Source organism: Stenella coeruleoalba, assembly GCF_951394435.1.
Source record: "Stenella coeruleoalba genome assembly, chromosome: 1".
Taxonomy (NCBI): domain Eukaryota; kingdom Metazoa; phylum Chordata; class Mammalia; order Artiodactyla; family Delphinidae; genus Stenella; species Stenella coeruleoalba.
In genome coordinates this window covers 137,801,640-137,821,598 of record NC_137169.1, presented here as the reverse complement: position 1 = coordinate 137,821,598, position 19,959 = coordinate 137,801,640, and the positions used below count along the sequence as shown (strand labels likewise).

Below are 19,959 nucleotides of genomic sequence, written 5' to 3'. Positions count from 1 at the left end.
GCTCTTTCAAAACATTAGGATTCTTAGGTCCAGTTTAATTATGCAAAATATGGTTAGTGCTGCTGTCCAAGCAGGAAAAAAACGAATTATGCTATCATTTTTTTTTCTTTTAAATTAACAAAGACCAAATACTCAAAGCCTAGCTAACAATTACTTTTGGTAAATTTCAGAGTTTTAGTTAGGGTGTTTTTAACAAATGAGAATATTTTCACGTTGATATTATTAGTAGACTGCCCTCAGGGTGCTTGTGCATCTATAGTTTGGTTGACTTATTGTTGTTTCCTTGTGTTTGTTTTATTGTCTTTGTAAAATGTAAATACACACCAAGAGAATGAGAGAGGGGGGAATTGGGGAGAGTCTTATGTAAAAAATAGTGTCAGGGTTTAATGAGAGAGAATTAGCGTTGCTCAGTTTCAATTTCCAAATCCTTAAGATTATTCCATTCTCTGCCACTCAACTTGGTACCACTGATTTCCATCATGAAATCATGCTACACTGACCTGAGACATCATAGATTTTTTTTATTGCTTTTGTAATATATTGCATCCCTTGGGTCGCAAGCTCTGAAAGGGCAAGGATCCTATCTGATCCAAGCTGTGTGTGTGTGTGTGTGTCTGAAATCACACAACATTAGGTAATATATTTAGCATGTGAAGAACAAGAAAAAACCATATTGTTTTCTTAATAATTCAAATCTCTGTTGTGATATTTGTGCTGTCATTGGTGAGGCGTCTTGGCCAAAGAATGACCTTCCAGCAATTGGTAGCTGTTTCCAAAAGGAAACTAAACTGTTCATTTTCTTCCAGGGGACGAGCCATCAAGCCCACCTGTTCGGCTTAGAACCCTTCACCGCATATCACATTAGCGTTGTGGCCACAAACCGGGCGGGAGAAGTTTCAAGCCCCTGGACTCTAGTTCGAACCCTAGAATCTTCCCCCAGTGGACTGAGCTACTTTACGGTGGAGCAGAAGGAGAACGGCCGGGCATTGCTACTGCGGTGGTCAGAGCCTGTAAGAACCAATGGTGTGATTAAGGTAATGTCTACCCTGAATATGCGATCATGTTTGGTATTCTACAGATAAATAGATGAGCCCTGACATGCCATCAGGTCACTGTGGGAAAACTCCCTTCACAGTCTGGTTAATTCTTCCTGATAGTTCCTCCAGGCGCTTAATCATAGATCAGAGAAAACTAGCTCACACGTGTTAAGCTTCCTATGAACCCAACGCTGTCTAAGTGCTCTCTATGGATTATCTCATTTAATCCGCACATCAGCCCTACTCTGTAGGTACCACTAAACCTCACTGGGCACGTAAAGGCTAAACCACTGTCTGAGGCTAAACAACATTGCGACAACCGAACTGGGATTTGAAGCCAGGTAGTCACACCAAAACGGAACTCTAAATGACCATGTTCCTAGTGCCTCCCGAATTGTCCTTCCCAGCTCTTTGCTTAAGCTTTGCCTAATTTGCACTTTGAGCAGAGCTCACTCATCAGGAAACAGGAAGCCCCGCATGTCTGCTAAGTCCACGATGTCCCTATGTAGCCATGAGAAGCAGTCTTACTAATGTCACATCTAACCCCAGCTTCACCAGTCTGTGAGCGCCCAAATAAGGTTTCCATTATCATCCACATTTTGATGCTTTGAACCATCACCCACATAAGAGGCAGCATCATCACCCTTCTGATGTTCTTCTCCAAGGCTGCTGGCGACTCAGCTGTCCATCTATTACTGCCTCTGCCTCTAGTCTCCTCTGGCCCTGGACCACCACTCAGGCCCTCATCCATCACCTCGTGCAGGCTGGGACTGCCACCCCCTGCAGATGCTGTAGACACTCTGCCTCTCCTTTACCACTCCCTCTCAAGGTGGCAAAGACTCCCCCACTAATTCCACATAGAACTTCTAAGACTAAGCTGTGACTTTTGATAAACCTTCCCTGAAAACCCCATAGTGGGATGCTGGCAGGAAATTACCTACAGCAGTGCCTTAGATCTGTAACTAGAGCTCACAGACCCAGGCCCATCCTCATGGGCCTCCCTGTAGGCTGCCTCACTGCCTGGTACGGCGGCCACCTCTCTGCCCACCTCCAGGTATGCTACAAGCTGCTTTCTACTAGCCCCTGGCATGTGACTGAGCCGGACTTTGGCTACTCTAGGACAGGAGGCCTGAGCCCTAGGAACCATGGCCTTAAAATCCAAGCCTCAGCCCTAAGGTCCCCATCAGAGCAAAGAGTATCTCTCTCACACCCATCAAAGCACCCCTCCTTGTGAGTGTTTATTTCCCATCCCAGTGTCTGCCTCTTCCTGGAATGATTGACAATAGAAATATCTACTCCTTTTACGTGCGTTTGTGGTTCCCCAAATATTTATTGAGGCTTCTACTAAGTTCCAGGCAATTATTCAGGAGTGAACAAGACAGGCAAGGTCCCTGCTGTCATAGACCTTGTGTGTGTGTGAGAATACATGAACAGTGGGGCTGAGGCAAACAAAAAGCTAGTACACAAACCAGAGAATTTCAGAGAGTGGTGAATGCTATAAAGAAAATTAAACAGAATAATGTAATTATGCCTGCTCGGGCTGTTTTAGCATGGATGATCATTTGAATTGAGTTGACGTTTGAGCTGAGCCCTGAATGACAAGACAGAGTCAGTCATGTGAAGATACGAGAGCAAAATGTTCAGACAAAGTGAACAGCAAATGCAAGGCCTGAAGCCAGGGATGAACTTGGTTTCTTCACATCAAGGGAAGAAAGCCAGTGTGGTTGAAGTTTGGGAGGGTTGGGGAGGGAAGATGATACTAGATGAGATTCAAGGGATTGGTGAAAGGTGGACTGTGTGCTCAACCTTGTGGGCTGTGATCAGGAGCTTGGGATTTATTCTGAGTGTGATGAAAAACTACGGAAGGGTTTAGGCAAAGGGATAGCACAATCAAATTTATGTTTTTCCAAATCACTCTGGCTCCTATGTAGGAAATGGGCTATAAGGAGACCAGTGCAGTTTGGAATCTGTGAAAGAAGTCAGGGTAGAATTGACTGTGGCTTGAATTAGAGGGGGAGTTGAGAAGGTCAAGAAATGTGAGTGGATTGGGGATGTATCCAGAGGTAGAGATGACAAGGTCTGTTAATGGACTGAATGTGATACATGAAGGAAAAGTAGTACTTCAGAATGACATCTGGACTTTGGCCTTGAGTCATTGACTGGGAAGGGAAGGCTGGAAGATGTACAGATTTGAGGGGATAAGTAGGTTGTTGGAAGTACAAGTCTAGAACACTCGAGAGAGTTCTTCATGAAGATATATGTATTTGGAATTCATTAGCAGGTGAGTAGTATTCAAACCCATGGGCCTGGAGGACATCACCTATGGAGAGGATCTAACTCGAGATGAAGAGAGCCTGGGATCAAGCCCTGGGGAATACAAAAATTTAGAGGTCACGAGTATGGCGAGGAGCTGTCAAGACACATGAGGTAGAAGGAAAAGTAGATGAGAGGGATGTCCCAGAAGGGAACAGAAAATGTGCCAATGGTGTTGAGAGATCCAGTAACATGAGGGCAGAGATGTGACCCTGTATTTGGAAACCAGGAGGTCACTGTGATCTTCACAAGAAAATCAAATGTTGAAATGGGAAACCTGGTCGGGATGGTTTGAGGGAATAGGATAGCAACTCTTCAAAGAAGTATAGATGGAAAGAAAAAAACAGAGAAATGGGGCAGGAGCCAGGGGACTATGGTGTCAAGAAGTTTTATTCAAAAATCAGTGAAAGATCCTAGAGTGCATTTAAATGTTAATGGAAATAACCCAGTAGAGGGAGATAAATCAGTGAAGCAAGAGATGATGAGAATAATTGCAAGAGTGAAATCTGTAGGAAGGAGGAGAGGACAGGATCCAGAGCTCAGGTGGACTTCAGTGGGGGCAGAGGTACTTCATCCATAGGAAAAGGAACAGAGGCAAATAGGGTACATCTAGATTCACATGCCTATGGCAGTGATAATCTATAACATGAGAACATTCCTGTCTGACTGCCTCTACTTTCCTCAGTCAAATATATGGTTATGTCAACAACCACCTGTGAGGGAGAGAAGGGGGTATTGGCTGTTAGTGGGGAAAGGAGAAGATATTTCTTACTTTGAAAAATGAGAGAGCAAACATATGGTTTTATAGTTGGTAATCATCTATTTAAAAGTTATGGTAAGAAATTTAAAGTGAGACCAGTCAATATATTTGAGAGTTTTTCTCCAAACCCAGTTAGAAGCTAAGGTCCAGAGGGAGAGCTGAATTTAACACTAGTTAGAGATTTGCCAGGTGAATATGGGGGAGGGGACAGAGAGTCAGAGAGACTTTCAAATTGATTGTGGAATCTAAGCTGTCTTCAGAAAATACTCTATTCCCCTTCCCTCAGGGGTATGATCTTGCCCTGAGACCCCCAACAAGAAAATCACACCAAAATACAATAGTCCAACATAAATAGATTTCCAGATCTAGGCTATTTAATCTTAAATAACATTAAAGTATATCAACAATCCAGGAACAACCTGTGGGAAGATTTGCCTCTCAAGGGACTCTGGTATTTGTCCATCTCATCTTAAGAGACATAATCACAGGGTCACGACCATGGACAGGAAGGTCTCCTGTCTCTCAGGTACACTGAAGCATGAAAAGATGGGGAACCATCATTCAAAAACATCTACATTCAAGCTAAGTTACCTCTCATCTTCCCCAAAGAACAATGAATAATATGGGTTGGAAACTTGCTCTACGTTTGTATCATGAGCATTCAGATGGTTTTCCCTGGAACAAAACAATACTTTGCTCCAAAGAAACCATCTATTCTTCTATAACTGGTAAGAGGAAACAGGGTGGGTTTTCCATTTTCTGGTCATCAGTTTGTACCTATGTTTTTGTATATGTGTATAACATGTATATGTACCTATGTACACGTGTGCATGTGTGCCCACACCAGACACTCACACATTTTCCGCCCTGGCACCCTGGTACAAATGATTAAGCATTATAATTCCATTTCCCAGTAAATGCTGTGGCAATAGACAATGTGGATAGGCCCAATTTAGCCTACTCAGGGTGAAATTAGAAGCTCTTAATTTTTATAAAATAGGGAATGTGAATACTATTCCCCACTTCTAAAAGATAAAAATGGGAAGAAACCCCGTGAGCGCTCTTTAAGTCAACGAATTAATTTCAGTGACTCTTAGCTTTTAGATATATGCTTACATGATATCCAACCTTAAAAAGAGAAAAGGCAAAGATCACATTCCCAAAATTCATATCAGAATGCTTCTTCTGGGTTAGGATCATCAAGGTGAGGAACAGGGGGCAGAAGGGGTTAAAAGGGACGAAGTAGTGACACCAAGAAATCATATGCTTTGTTCCCCATCTTCCTGCAGACGTACAATGTCTTCAGTGATGGTGTCTTGGAGTACGCCGGCCTGAATCGTCAATTTCTCTTCCGACGCCTGGACCCCTTCACGCTCTACACGCTGACGCTGGAGGCCTGCACCAGGGCGGGCTGTGCACACTCGGCACCCCAGCCTCTGTGGACAGAAGAAGCCGCACCCCAGTCTCAGCTGGCTCCCACCATCCAGTCTGTGGGGTCCACCAGCGTTGAGCTGAGCTGGTCAGAGCCCGTTAACCCAAACGGAAAGATAATTCGCTATGAAGTGATTCGCAGATGCTTCGAGGGAAAAGCTGGGGGGAATCAGACAATCCAGGACGATGAGAAAATTGTTTTCACAGAATATGATACTGAAAGGAATACATTTGTGTATAATGACACAGGTCTGCGGCCATGGATGCAGTGTGAATATAAAATCCACACTTGGAATTCAGCAGGCCGTACCTGCAGCTCTTGGAGTGTGGTAAGGACCAGGCAGGCACTTCCAGAAGGCCTCTCTCCACCTGAGATAGCCCAGGTATCTGTGAATCCCCCCAAACTGATGATTTCCTGGATCCCACCAGCACAGCCTAATGGCATTATCCAGTCCTATAGGCTTCAAAGGAACGGGGTGCTCTATCCTTTCAGCTTCGATGCCGAGACTTTCAATTATACTGATGAAGCGCTGCTTCCTTTTTCCACGTACAGGTATGTAGTCACAGCCTGCACCAGTGAGGGCTGTTCCACTAGCACGCCTACCAGCATCACAACCCTTGAGGCTGCCCCTGCAGGGGTCCGCCCTCCAGCTCTTTGGACCATCAGTGCCACTCAAATAAATGCATCTTGGTCACCGCCATCAATTCAAAATGGAGAGATCACTCAGTATTTACTCAGACTGGATGGTAAGGAGTACCTTGCTGGGCAGAAGCTGTCCCTGTTGGTTTCCCACCTGCAGCCTTCCACACAGTATAATCTCTCCCTAGTGGCCTGCACCAGTGGAGGTTGCACAGCTAGTGTGGCAGAGTCTGCCTGGACGATGGAGGCCCCGCCCCAAAACATGGACCCTCCAAAACTACAAGTCACGGGCTCAGAATCCATAGAAATCACCTGGAAACCGCCAGGAACCCCAAATGGCCAGATCAGAAGCTATGAACTTAGGAGGGACGGAACCATTGTCTATACCGGCCTGGAAACTCGCTATCATGATTTTACTCTCGCCCCAGGTGTGGAGTATGGCTACACAGTGATGGCCAACAACAGCCAAGGGGGTGTTCTGAGTCCACTTGTCAAAGATCGAACCAGCCCCTCAGCGCCTTCAGGGATGGAGCCTCCAAAATTGCTGGCCAAGGGCCCTCAGGACATCTTAGTGAGCTGGGACCCTCCAGTAAGGACAAACGGTCATATCGTCAACTACACCCTCTTCATCCGTGAGCTGTTTGAAAGAGAAACAAAAATCGTACACGTAAACACAACTCATAATTCTTTTGGTACACGGTCATTCATAGTAAACCAGCTGAAGCCATTTCACAGGTAGGTAACTGACCCTGGCTTTCCTGAGAACAAGCCACTGCCCCTTTCTATGGCGTGAGCCCTCGGTCAGTCCCAGTGGAGACTCTAACAGCAAGATGTGTGACGTGCCCAAGCCCCATCCGTTTAACCATCCAAGTAGACTAACTACGTCCTTATCCAGCCCAAACCTGCTTGATTACTTCTGGAGAGCAAAATTCTTGCAGGTGACATTTTGAGAGTCAGTTTTTTTAGAAATGTTTGCACTTCATCGCGATGTCTGGAACCAAGGAGTGGAGAGGTAGGGCCACTTCCCTGAGTCTGGTCCCTCCTGGAAACATGCCAGCCCCCGGTCAGTTCTGAGAACCCCAATGCGGTTCTCTGAACTAGACTGTGAGGCAAAGGAGGAGTATTTTAAAGAATGAAAAAAGGGGCCGTCATTGAGAGCTATTGCCAGCCAGAGTTGGACTGATCCGAAATTTGCTCTGGGGCCAGCCCTCCTTATTGAATCCAGCACGTCTTCCAGGAATAGTGAGGCTCCTCTGACTATTTCCCCAGCCCTTCAGTCAGCTCTGATCTCGTGGTTTCTTGGGACGGTGCCACTCTGCCAGCTCCTGTTTTCTTAGTGGTCCCCTCTGAGCTCTCTGATGAGCAAGGGTGTGTGTTGCTTTCCACACAAAGGAATCTGACCACCAGCCCTCTTCCCATACTTTAAAGAATTGCTTGGCTTTTTTCCCCATCACATTTTAACTAACATACATCCCCAGAGAGAAGAGTAACAAAGGACATTGTATTCTTAAAATTTAGTAAAATGAACAGAACCACTTTAAAAGAATTAAAGGCTGGGTGTTGATTACCAACCACCATTGATAAAATTCATCTATTATTGTAATGTACTGATGTGTAGATTAGATCTCTCCTATAATTATCTCTGATATATAGTGCTGTTGAAATGAAACATTCGCAGTCTTATGCATATCCTAATGACAATTATCTAGGGTTGCATTAAATATTAAACAGTGATTAAAACTTCTGCAAGTATCTTCCATAGCTAATCCACATGCTCTGTGAGCTGGCTTTTATCTTACTCTGATGCAGGGCATAAAAAAGGCCCATGTTAGCTGCAGAGCTGTACATTTCATCCCGGCTTCCTCTTTACCTGACTGGTACTTGCACGTTTTAAAGATCGTATCAGCTTGCTCCCCTCCGAAACTCTTATTCAAAAAGATTTCTAGGGAAAAAAAAAGTCTCTGGATGTGAGAGGGGCATTTTTCCCAGGCTGAAAAAAGAAAGTCTGATTTTTGTGAGAAACTTAGCCATGGGATTTAAGGCAATGAGAGATGCCCCTTCACCGTCCACTCTCATCGAAGATGTAAGTGACATTAACGACTTAGAATATCAACGGAATATTACTCAGCCATAAATAAGAATGAAAATTTTGTCATTTGCAACAATATGAGTAGACCTGGAGGGTATAATGCTTAGTGAAATAAGTCAGACAGAGAAAGACAAATACTGCATGTATTCACTTATATGTGGAATTTGAAAAATAAAACTAATGAATGGATGTAACAAAAGGGAAACCGACAGATACAGAGAATAAACTAGTGTTACCAGTGAGGAGACGAGGAGGGAAGGGCAAGATAGGTGAGGGGGGTTAAGACATACAAACTACTGGGTGTAAAATAAATAAGGTATGTGGACGTAATGTACAGCACAGGGAATATAGCCAATATTTTATAATAACTTTATATAGAGTATAAACAATAAAAACATCAAATCACACACACAAAAATAAAACCAGGGCTTCCCTGGTGGCGCAGTGGTTGAGAGTCCGCCTGCCGATGCAGGAGACACGGGTTCGTGCCCCGGTCCGGGAAGATCCCACATGCCGCGGAGCGGCTGGGCCCATGAGCCATGGCCGCTGGGCCTGCGCGTCCAGAGCCTGTGCTCCACAACGGGAGAGGCCACAGCAGTGAGAGGCCCGCATACCGCAAGAAAAATAAGTAAATAAAAATAAAACCAGAATATGACTTCTATATGAAGTTGGGATTCATGTCATTTGGGGTTTTTCCAGCAGCTTAATGTTTACTGAGTACTGCAAATTAGTGTGTCCTCCTTGAGGTACCCCCGAGATGGTCAGTAGGAAGAAGGATCCTGAGAATACCCTAAGAAGCAGGAGGAATCTGACCCAGAATTTTAAAACCACCAGAGATAATCCAGAAAACAAATAATCCAGACGTGGAAAATCAAAACTGAGTTCTCAGAATCGCTTAGAAGGCAGATCTGCCATTCACAGCTGTAGATCTGTTCACCAATGAACTGGCAGCCCATCATGGTGAAAATGGGCGTGAGAGGAGAGGGAGGGAAGGGGAAGCAGAAAAGGGAACTGGGAGACTCCCCAAAGGGAGAGAGAAGTGTAATTAAGAAGAGGGCAAGGGGAACAGAAAGAAAGCGAGGAAGTGAGCACAAGGCGGTGATTATCTGGAAGAGCGAAAGCAGAAAGTAGAAGACGGAAAAGCCTGGAAGCAAAAGAAATAAAGGGAGAAAGGGAGGTGGCTGGGGCTTGAGGGGAAATTAGGGGTGTCATAATATCATAAAAATTAGGGGCATGGAAAAGAGGGGGAAGCACTTATTTGCAGCCATAGGCACTTAAGACTAACAAAAGCCCCTTTTGTTGGAAGGGAAAAGTCCCTGTTATGTAAATAGACCTTTCCCAGTGGCAGGAGACCCGCTATGAAGCAAAACATAATTGATTGGTTGAGTTTAACTGGGTGGTGATAAGGTGTCTCCATGATTGATAATCTGGTGTGTAGCTGGGTTAACTTTGGCCCCGGAAGTTCCCCATGTGGTGTAAGGGAGCCTGTTTTAAGATGTCAGGTATCAGGTGAGGGGGTTTATTAGCACAGAGACCTTGATTCCATGACGTTCCTTCCTGACCTGGAAACGTTCCTGGGGAATCATTTAGCTCCAGCTGCAGAGAGAGGAGCTCAGGGCTGCTGAAAACTCGTTCAAACTCCCAAGATCTGTATTCTCCCTCACTGTGTTAAGGAACTCTACAGCGTACCAGAATTTTCCTGCTGGAGAGTATCTTGAAAGTGTATTCATTCTATACATTCCTGTTTAGGGAAGAATCGTGCCCACCCTTTCCAGACAGGTGAGCATCTTCCTTTAGTTTGGAAAGCCAGGAGGTTTGAAAATGTTCTAAAATTTCCGTGGAAACATGACTTTGTTGTCCTTGAAAAGGGTTCGTTGTAGGTAAGAATAGATATAAACGTGTCTGTCTTTTTTTCAGAAAACACTTGGCCTTTTAAAGATTCTTCCCACGAAAATCGATTTTGCCAATAATGGGTTATTTCTGCCTTGTGTCCTGAAGGTATGAAGTTCGAATTCAAGCCTGCACCAGGCTGGGATGTGCATCAGGTGACTGGACATCCATACAGACCCCTGAGGTTGCACCTCGGATGCAACCGCCTCCACATCTAGAGGTCCAGACGGCTCCAGGGGGATTCCAGCCCATGGTTTCCCTTCTGTGGACAGGACCACTGCAGCCAAATGGACAGGTTTTATATTATGAATTGTACAGAAGACAAATAGCAGCTGAGCCTGGAAAATCAAACCCAGTGCTAACCTATAATGGAAGCTCAAGCTCTTTTATGGACATGGAACTACTGCCTTTCACAGAGTATGAATACCAGGTAAGGAATGTGTGTTACCAACAACTCGCACTGGGATGGGTGTGGGTACACGTCAGCGCCTGTCTGGAAAAAAATTGCTTGCAATCTAAAAAGCCACTTAAAGAAACATGGGACTTATGTCGTTTAATAATATTCTTTAAAAAAAATTTAAGCAGTAAATGAGGGAAGAAAGGCCATATTCATTTGCCTTCTTCATTTTCTCAGTTCTTGGTCCGTGTGATATAGGCTTGTTATTCCTATGCAGATTTCTGGTGAAGTATTTTCATTTCTTATTAATGAAGTGGTTTCTACCATTAAGCTTCTCTCTGTCAGTGTTGCCTTGGCTGGAAATACTCCTTGTGAAAAGATCACTTTGAAAATAACTCAGGAATTGTACCTAGAGAAAATAAAATCGAATGGGCGAGCATCTCTAGCCCCTGTGCTCAAGACAGACATAGACTGCTGAGAAAAGTCTAGAGGAAAACAACTAACCTGTGCATGGAGATGAATTAAGTTTTGTAGGAGGACAGCCTAGAAAAGAGGACTTCGCATATCTCTGAAAAGTCAGGAATTAAGAACACTATTCTGAAGGTATTTTGAAATCAATAGAAGACTTCCGTTAGGTTTGTTTTGTTTTGCCGTCTGGGTGCATTTGCAGTTTTCTTGTAAGAAGCAGCTCCAGTTCCTGTGGGGGGATGATTCCTCCACCCCGTGCTCAGCCTTGGTGGGAGTGTCAATCAATGTGTCAGGCTGTCACCTAGCCAAGTGTTGGGCACCCAAGCGCTGCTCTGCCCCTCAGACTTGCCTGGGGCCTGATCTCCAGCAAAGTGACTCAGGATTTTAAAAGGTGGAGCTAAGTCCTGATAAAATATCTCTAACATCAATCCAAAAGCTTTTCTTATCCTCACCATTTCCAAGCCTGGTTCTTCAACTGTTCTTTTAATTACATATATAGTTGTCCCTCGGTATCCAAGGGGGGTTGTTTCCAGGACCCCTGCAGACACCAAACTCCTCAGATGCTCGAGTATCTTGTATAGAATGGTATAGTATTTGCATATAACCTACGCACATCCTCCCCTATACTTCAATTCATCTCTAGATTATTTATAATACCTAATGCAATGTAAGTGCCACGTAAATAGCTGTAAATACAATGTAAACGCTATGTCAGTAGTTGCAGGCAGGCAGCAAATTCAAGTTTTGCTTTTTGGAACTCTCTGGAATCCTCTTTTCAAATATTTTGGATCCACAGTTGGTTGAATCCACGGATACAGAAGTCATGGAGAAGGAGGGCTGACTGTACCCCCAATAAATTCCCTGTTGCTTAAGTCTCTTGCTTGCAGTTTCAAAGGAAACTTCCTGAATGATGCAAGCACCACGTGCCAAGCACAAGACCAAGTGCAATTTTCTAGAAGAGGAAACGGAACCTTGAACAGCTTACCATAACCAGAAATAATAAGATCACGAAGTCACCAGGAATATGGCGAGGAAATCAGTGAGGGCAGTGATTAGAGGTAACAGTTTAGACGTGAAAGGAATGTGTTTTAGGCCAGTAATGTACAGGACAAATTTCCCAATGAAGTTAGTAAGAATTGAAAATATAAATTGATTCTTGAATGGTGTGGAGAAATACATAGATATAAACCCATAATCCCTTGTTTGCAATTCCAAATCTAAAAATCTCTTTAAAAGAAGTTGTTGGGTTTTCTATCTCTCTTTTTGTTTTTGGCCAAGCTGCGTGGCTTGCGGGATCTTAGTTCCCCGTCCATGGATCGAACCCAAGCCCACGGCAGTGAAAGCGCCGCATCCTAACCACTGGACTGCCAGGGAATTCCCCAAAACAAGTTTTTATCTAGGTTTGGTACAACTCATTCAGCAGCAAAACCCAGTTTAAACAAACCACACTATTTACAGCATTTATTTATCTCATTTAATATGAATAGTTATATATTTTGCTACAGAAGTATTGTATTCTATTACAAGGGCATTCTGCAGATATTACAAAATATACAGTATATGCATTTTATTAACTTTCCCAAATCTGAAAAAATTAAAAATTATTTAAAAGCACTTCAGGTCCCAAGGGTTTAGGGTAAGGATTGTGGCTTATGTCATGAAGGAACAAAATATCTATTGATGTCACAGTTGGAGAAAGAATACTGTTAGAAACAGCCAGAACCTATGTGGCCACTTTTTTGTTCTTTATCATTATCTTTACAGAAAAGTATCAAGTTATCAAAGACCTTTCTATTCTCAATTGTCTAGTCCCCTTTATGAATAAAAGTGCACCGTTGTAAGAGAGCTGAATGGAATCAGCATGAAATATTTGACCTCTAACTAGACAAAACTAAGTGACCTGTGGATACTGAAAGCAAACCAGTGATTGTAGCTTCTTTGGCATCATACTGTGTCATTGGGTTAAACAATTGGCCATATCATCTGTAAAGTCTTCCCTGAGTTTTCTAAGGAATGGTAAACTCCAAGCATGTATCTTAGCTCTGTCAGTTTTCTTACTGTTGGAGGATGGAGAGAATGAAAAGTGCCCACCAGACTGAGAAGGTATCTTGAGACCAAAAATTGAGACAAGCAGCTCCGTATAATCGATGGATCAGTTTATTACACTTACGCACAGGGTGGGATTGAGCGGACAATAATCCTGAAACACTGGCAGCTGCACTCTGCACCGTCAAGGGACCAATGGGACAGTTTTATAGTTAACCTAGGGTAGGGGGTACGTGCTTGGAAACAGGACGTGCATTCCTAAGTCAAGATTTATGAATCGGTAACTAGTTTTGTGGGCCCTGGGAACATGTCAGCGAAGGTCTTCATCGTTGTTTGGGGACTAACAGATCATAGAGGCCGCCTGGTCCTAGTGATTATGAAAGAATATCTACTAACTACAAAGCCCTTGAGGCAGAGAACTGATTCACTGCACAGACTGCACAGTTCAGTCCTGGGTAGGGGCAATGGAAGGCCAGGAGGAAAGGTACGAACCCAATATGGCAACAGTGATGCTAACAGCCATACACTCACCAGAAGCTAAGGACAACCAGTTACCAAGGGACCCACATTTCAGAGGGGAGACAAGTTAAGGACCTCAGGCTATGCTCTTTTTTTTTTTTGCAGTACACGGGCCTCTCACTGCTGTGGCCTCTCCCGTTGCGGAGCACAGGCTCCGGACGCACAGGCTCAGCGGCCATGGCTCACGGGCCCAGCCGCTGTGCGGCATGTGGGATCTTCCCGGACCGGGGCACGAACCCGTGTCCCCGGCATCGGCAGGCGGGCTCTCAACCACTGCGCCACCAGGGAAGCCCCTATGCTGTCTCTTTTGTAACTGTTACTATCAGCCCTGTGTCAGGCTCCTCCTCCATACTCACATCACCCAAATGAAATTACTTAATTTGGTTTTCACAGCAGACTGACCTCAAATTTGCATTTACTAGCTAATCCCATGTTGTTACAACATAAGAAGGATAGAGAGCAGGAAAAAAAAAAAATCTAGTCTATCAGCCCCAAAACCAAGATTTTACAGGAAATATTTTGAAAAATATAGATTAAATGCTGAAATAAATGAACTAAACTATTGGATTTATTTAGCCTGTGCAAATGCTAAGTCTTTATAGATCCTGAGTTATCTTCCCGAAGTCATTTAGGAAGTAATGTACTATAAGAATTGATTTCCCTTTAACAAAAGAACATTTTGTCTTTGAGATGAATTTGAATTGCTCTCAAACCTGTCTGAGGGTTACTTTATCCACAGGCTGCTTTTCAGAAAACACCTTTATTGTCCTAGAGTCATTGGTTCGCCCACCATATCTGTGATTTGACCCTCCTACAGAGGATTGTGTTTTTGAGACAATCCATATATTCGTAGGGGATGAAAACAAAGAACCGAGAAACTGCCCAGAGATGGAAACCTATTCATCACAAGGATGGTGAGGACCCATGGTCGGGTAGGTGGCCGTCCACCTGGTGTGCCTGGAGGGTGTCCAATGTCCCTCCCCACACCCCACTACCTGGCCCTACGTCATTGTATTCATTTCTGGTTTTGAGTTAAATCATTGAAGATAGCTCCCAAGCATTCCCTATGTTATCGAATGGGGGAGGGTGTCCTGCTGCTCCAGGCTAACAAAATCAATTACATACAAATGTAAATAAAACGGAAAGGTGCCTTTCCTCAGAATGCTGGCCATCTGGGGATGGTGGACTTAGTGTCCCCAAAAACCACCTCCAAAGATTCCGCTTGGCCATGAAAGCTTTTCAAGGGAAACAGAGAAGTAATCTCAGTTAATCATTGACATAAGGGGTCAGAGTCTTCGCCATCCCCCACTGCATGCAGGCGTGTGATCTTCCTCTAGATCTCATCTTGGTCACACAGTTTGTTTGGGAGATTACTGAAGGGGAAGGTAGGGAAGAGATCTGGTCATCTGTTAGTTACTTATTCTTCATTTCTACTTCTTTGATCTATGGAAAACAAGTTAGGCCAGGTGTTGTGTGATTAAAAGATTTGAAAGGTGTGCTTGGACGGGAGATGAGTAGAGCACGGGGCCGCCTGGTATAAAAGTTAGTTACAATATAGCTTTGCTAAAGTGACAAGAAAAGGGGCTCCTTGCTGAGGGCGGTTTCCTGCAAAGAGCAGCTTACAACCCCCACTTGTCAGACATCATTCCATTTCTATGGGATTAGGGGCAGAGGTCTATCTTCCGTAACTTTTTCATGCTGACATAGGCACCATATTCTTTTTTTTTCCTTAATTAATTTTTATTGGAATATAGTTGCTTTACAATGTTGTGTTAGCTTCTGCTGTATAACAAAGTGAACCAGCTATATGTATACATATATCCCCTCTTTTTCAGATTTCCTTCCCATTTAGTTCACCACAGAGCATTGAGTAGAGTTCCTTGTGCTATACAGTAGGTTCTCATTAGTCATCTATTTTATACATAGTATCAATAGTGTATATATGTCAAGCCCAATCTCCCAAATCATCGCCCCCCTTCCCCCCTTGGTGTCCATACATTTAGGCACCGTATTCTCAGAGTGGAAGATGTCAACATGGGTCTCTTTGCTGACAAATTTAGTTGTAGCATCTCTTTGCTGACAATTTTAGTTGTCTGCTTACATATACGGGCAGAGCAAGCTACAATTATTTTGATGCACGCAAAGATATAGATTATTATGAGCAATAACGTTAATCCCATTGTCTTGAGGCCAGTTCTTGGAATTGTGCTAGCCATAGATTCAGTACTACTCAAGATGGAGCAGTTATGTCATGGCTACACTCTGGTCATCATGCAGTTAGCTTTTTTCCTCTGGTGGCAGTTACAGTATCTATAGAACAACTCAGGAATGTGCATCAGACACCGAGTCTATGACTCTCTTGCCCTCACCATTAACTGCTCGGTTTTGTAGTTGGAGGGTGAGGAGGCCCTGCAGGATTCTGCTCGGTTCCACCTAGTCTAAATTAATTCATCAATCTGATGACCAATGATAGAGCTCTGGGGAAAAGAATACAGCACGGATAAATTCTGCTGAACGGGAGGGTCAAGAAATACCTGGAGAAAGAGATTCTCACTGAGAGAGGGGAGAATCATTTGCTACAGAAGATCTTGGAGGCAAGGACCAGCAGATGTCACCTCACAGTGACTCACACATCAGTATGGGAACTGGCATGTTTGGTGGGCAGAAGCTGTGCGATTTTACAAGCACCTTCTAAGTTTTCAGTGATACCTCAAAATTGAACGCCCTAAGGCGTTAGTAGCTCTCGGTGTTTATAGTACAAACGGATTGCCCAAAGAGCGCATTCAAAATGCAGATGCAGAGGGGTGGGATGGCAATTCCCAGAAATCTGCATTTTTAACCAGCAGCTTCGGTGGTCCACAACCTACTTTTTTGAGAAATACTGTCCCGGAGGATACAGCCATGTCACTATGCTACTTGAGCCTGATTTTCTGGTGCGGCTTTCCTAAATCAGTGTTCTCAGCCCTGACTGCACATTAGAATCACCTGGGGAACTTTAACAACATTCTGGATGCCAAGGCCCCATCCGCCTGTAGTTCTGCTTATGGGGTGGGTCCAGGCATCAATGCATTTCAAAAGGTCCCTAGGTGATTCTAATGTACAGTCAGGGCTGAGAATCACAGTCCTAAACCATCGTAAACTGATTGCCTAAGTAAGTGAAGCCAACTCCCCTCAAGTGCCTAATTTACATGATGATAATTGATGACCAACCTATTTACCTTGGTCTGTCCATGGCTTTCCTGAATCAGAGTCGTATTTATTGTTTTGGATGAAGCTGGAAAGGTAGACAGAATATATTACCTGCTAAGCTCATGTCTTCGATTCATCAAATAACTTCTTTCACTCTTCCTCCTGGATTTTATTTGGTTTTGGTTGTCATTGTTTCATTTTGTTTTGTGTCTCACTTGGGAGGCCTGGATTTTGGTTGGAAGAGTAACATTCACCATCGTTTAAAACAGGAACTTTCTAGTTTTGATCCATTTCAACACAGCTTCTACAATTCTGGGATTCTGAAGGATCAAACTCTGAATGATCAGCTTTCATAAAACGAGTAAAGATCTGAAATTGAAATCACAGAAATTTGGAATTTTTAAAAAACTATTTCACAAGGATGAAAGGGCTGGCTTTGCAGAGTGACGCAGTGCAGGGTCTCATCAGAGAACAAACATTTGTGAATTTCAGATATAATTTTATTTACCAAAATCCTACTTTCAAACTACTCTATAAATGTGTGATTCATACATCAATGAGGTGCCTCTTTACCAAATGAAATTCTTCCCATGCACAGACCTTTTCGTTCAATGCAGATTACAGGCTAGCTGTGCAGAATACACACGCAGCAGAGTGTTTTTTTCACAGACAGTACTCATTTCTATCATCAACCCTCTCAAAATTGGAATATATACTAATATATACGATATAAAGCTCCGAATTCTATGTGGGGAAGTTTCTAATTGTTCAGCAAGAAGATTCAGACAGTGGTCCCTGCAGGTTTCAGAGACGGACCTGGGTGTGAGTCTGCTTTTATAAGAAGCTTCCGTTTTGACCTGCGGGGAGAGAGCTGAGACCGCTGAGCAGTTCTCAGTAATTGCGCATTCACATTCATACTCTCGCTGAAGGCGATGACTCACCGCGGATTTGCTCGGGCCGCCATGGCCCCCCTTTCATTGAATCCTGCTGTCAGTGACTTAATTCGTTTTCCTGAAACTTCCCCACTCTGACAGATTTTTTTCGATAAGCACCCACGCACACCCAGAGTCTCCAAAGGCTTCTGGGGTCCCGGGGCTGGACCACTGAGACCCGACAAGTCCGCCTGGGAGGAAACCCCGTGTATGACGCACTCGAGTGTGGGTCTGATCTTGGAGCTGCTGCTATGGAAAGTTCCCCAGGACGGCAGCCTGCTACTTACTAACAGACCAACGCTGGCCCCGAACAATTCAGTCTGAAGGTTTACGCGGGAGAGGATGGAGGAATGGTTGGAGGGCAGACAGTCAAGTGGGTCCTCACTGTTCCTGCCAAAAGGAGCTGTGTGGCGACTCCAGCAGGGGACAGCGGAGACGTTCTCTGTGCCAGCCCCACGAAAGGCTGCAACAGCGTGGACGACAAGCTAGAAAGGAGAAGCAGAAAAGACAGCAGCTTTTAGTCCTTTGCCCCTATTTCTGGATCCTTGAGTAAATTAACCTCCTTCAGCCTTTCCTCACCTGGGAATGGTTCACTCCAGGGCTAGATTCTGGGGGCGTAAGTGAGGGTCGCCTACAACCATATGCTTTTAAAAATTCTCATCAAACACTGGTTTCTCTTGATTGGCCTTGGTCATCTATGATTTGTAAAACCTCACAGAATATTTTCTGACCCTAAGCGATTTGATTTTCTAACAGTTTTTAGCTTTACGTTGGATCAAAGCAAGTGACTATATAAACAACAGAGTCCTACTGTGTAGCACAGGGAACTATGTTCAATGTCATATGATAAACCATAATGGAAAAGACTATGAAAAAGAACACATATATGTATAACCGAATCACTTGGCGGTACAGCAGAAATGAACACAACATTGGAAATCAACTGTACTTCGATAAAATTTTTTTTAAAAAAAGCAAGTGAGGGTATGAGACCAGCTTCATACACTGATAGTCGTGTCATTATCCACCACCAAAATAGATATATGGAAGGATCAGTAGCGGTGTTTCTGAAACCTAATTTATTTATGTACTAATAAATTTATTGAATGAATTAGAAGTATATTATAAAATATAAATGTAAATAAATAATAAAACTAATTTTTTTAGTTTACTAAATAAGAGTCCCACTTAGACCCTCGAGAAAACCTACATCATCAGTAAGGTGTCAGGACTATTTCTCTCCAAGTGAAAGCCAACTTTCCCTTAAATGGAAGAGAATTGTTTCTGCTCACCTGTCTGGGAAAGGGACTAAAGAAGTTCCTTGAAACCAAGGAAAAGGTGCAAACACTTTTTTCTCTCTCAAGAATCCCTCTGGGAGCCTGAGATGCAGGATTTGACACTGTTGGATTCATTCCTTCTCTCCTTCCTTCACCTCAGGTTGCCGTGTTTTGGCTTCATTTTTTTTGTTTTTACATCTTTATTGGAGTATAATTGCTTTACAGTGTTGTGTTAGTTTCTGCTGTACAACAAAGTGAATCAGCTCTATGTATACATATATCCCCATATCCCCTCCTTCTTGAGCCTCCCTCCCACCCTCCCTATCCCACCCCTCTAGGTGGACACAAAGCACCGAGCTGATCTCCCTGTGCTATGCAGCTGCTTCCCACTAGCTATCTATTTTACATTTGGTAGTGGATATATGTCCATGCCACTCTCTCACTTCGTCCCAGCGTACCCTTCCCCCTCCCTGTGTCCTCAAGTCCATTCTCTTCATCTGCGTCTCTATTCCTGCTCTGCCACTAGGTTCATCAGTACCATTTTTCTAGATTTCATATATATGTGTTATATTACGGTATTTATTTTTCTCTTTCTGACTTACTTCACTCTGTGTGACAGACTCTAGGTCCATCCACATCACTACAAATGACTCAGTTTCGTTCCTTTCTATGGCTGAGTAATATTCCATTGTATATATGCGCCACATCTTCTTTATCCACTCATCTGTCGATAGACATTTTGGTTGCTTCCATGTCCTGGCTATTGTAAATAGTGCTGCCTCATTCTATACCAGACTCTCTCCAGGCATCAGAGAAAATCAGTACCCCAGCACTGCGTGATTCCACCCTTCTCTGTGCTTTGGTTTCCTTGTCTTTAAAATGTCGATAGGAGCACCATTGTACTCCTGGGCTTGCTTTGGGATGAAATGTGTTGATATGTGAATATGCTTAGGACAGCAACTCATATATAG

General features: G+C 43.7%; 1 protein-coding gene across 1 annotated transcript in view; it reads left to right on the top strand.

Moving 5' to 3' along the window:
• USH2A (usherin) overlaps window positions 1-19,959 on the top strand; it is a 785,755-nt gene that overhangs the window by 698,173 nt on the left and 67,623 nt on the right. Inside the window, exons 61-63 of the mRNA XM_079900731.1 lie at window positions 807-1,034; window positions 5,400-6,916; window positions 10,269-10,590. Coding sequence (XP_079756857.1) covers window positions 807-1,034; window positions 5,400-6,916; window positions 10,269-10,590 — 2,067 coding nt within the window. The remainder of the gene's footprint in view (window positions 1-806; window positions 1,035-5,399; window positions 6,917-10,268; window positions 10,591-19,959) is intronic.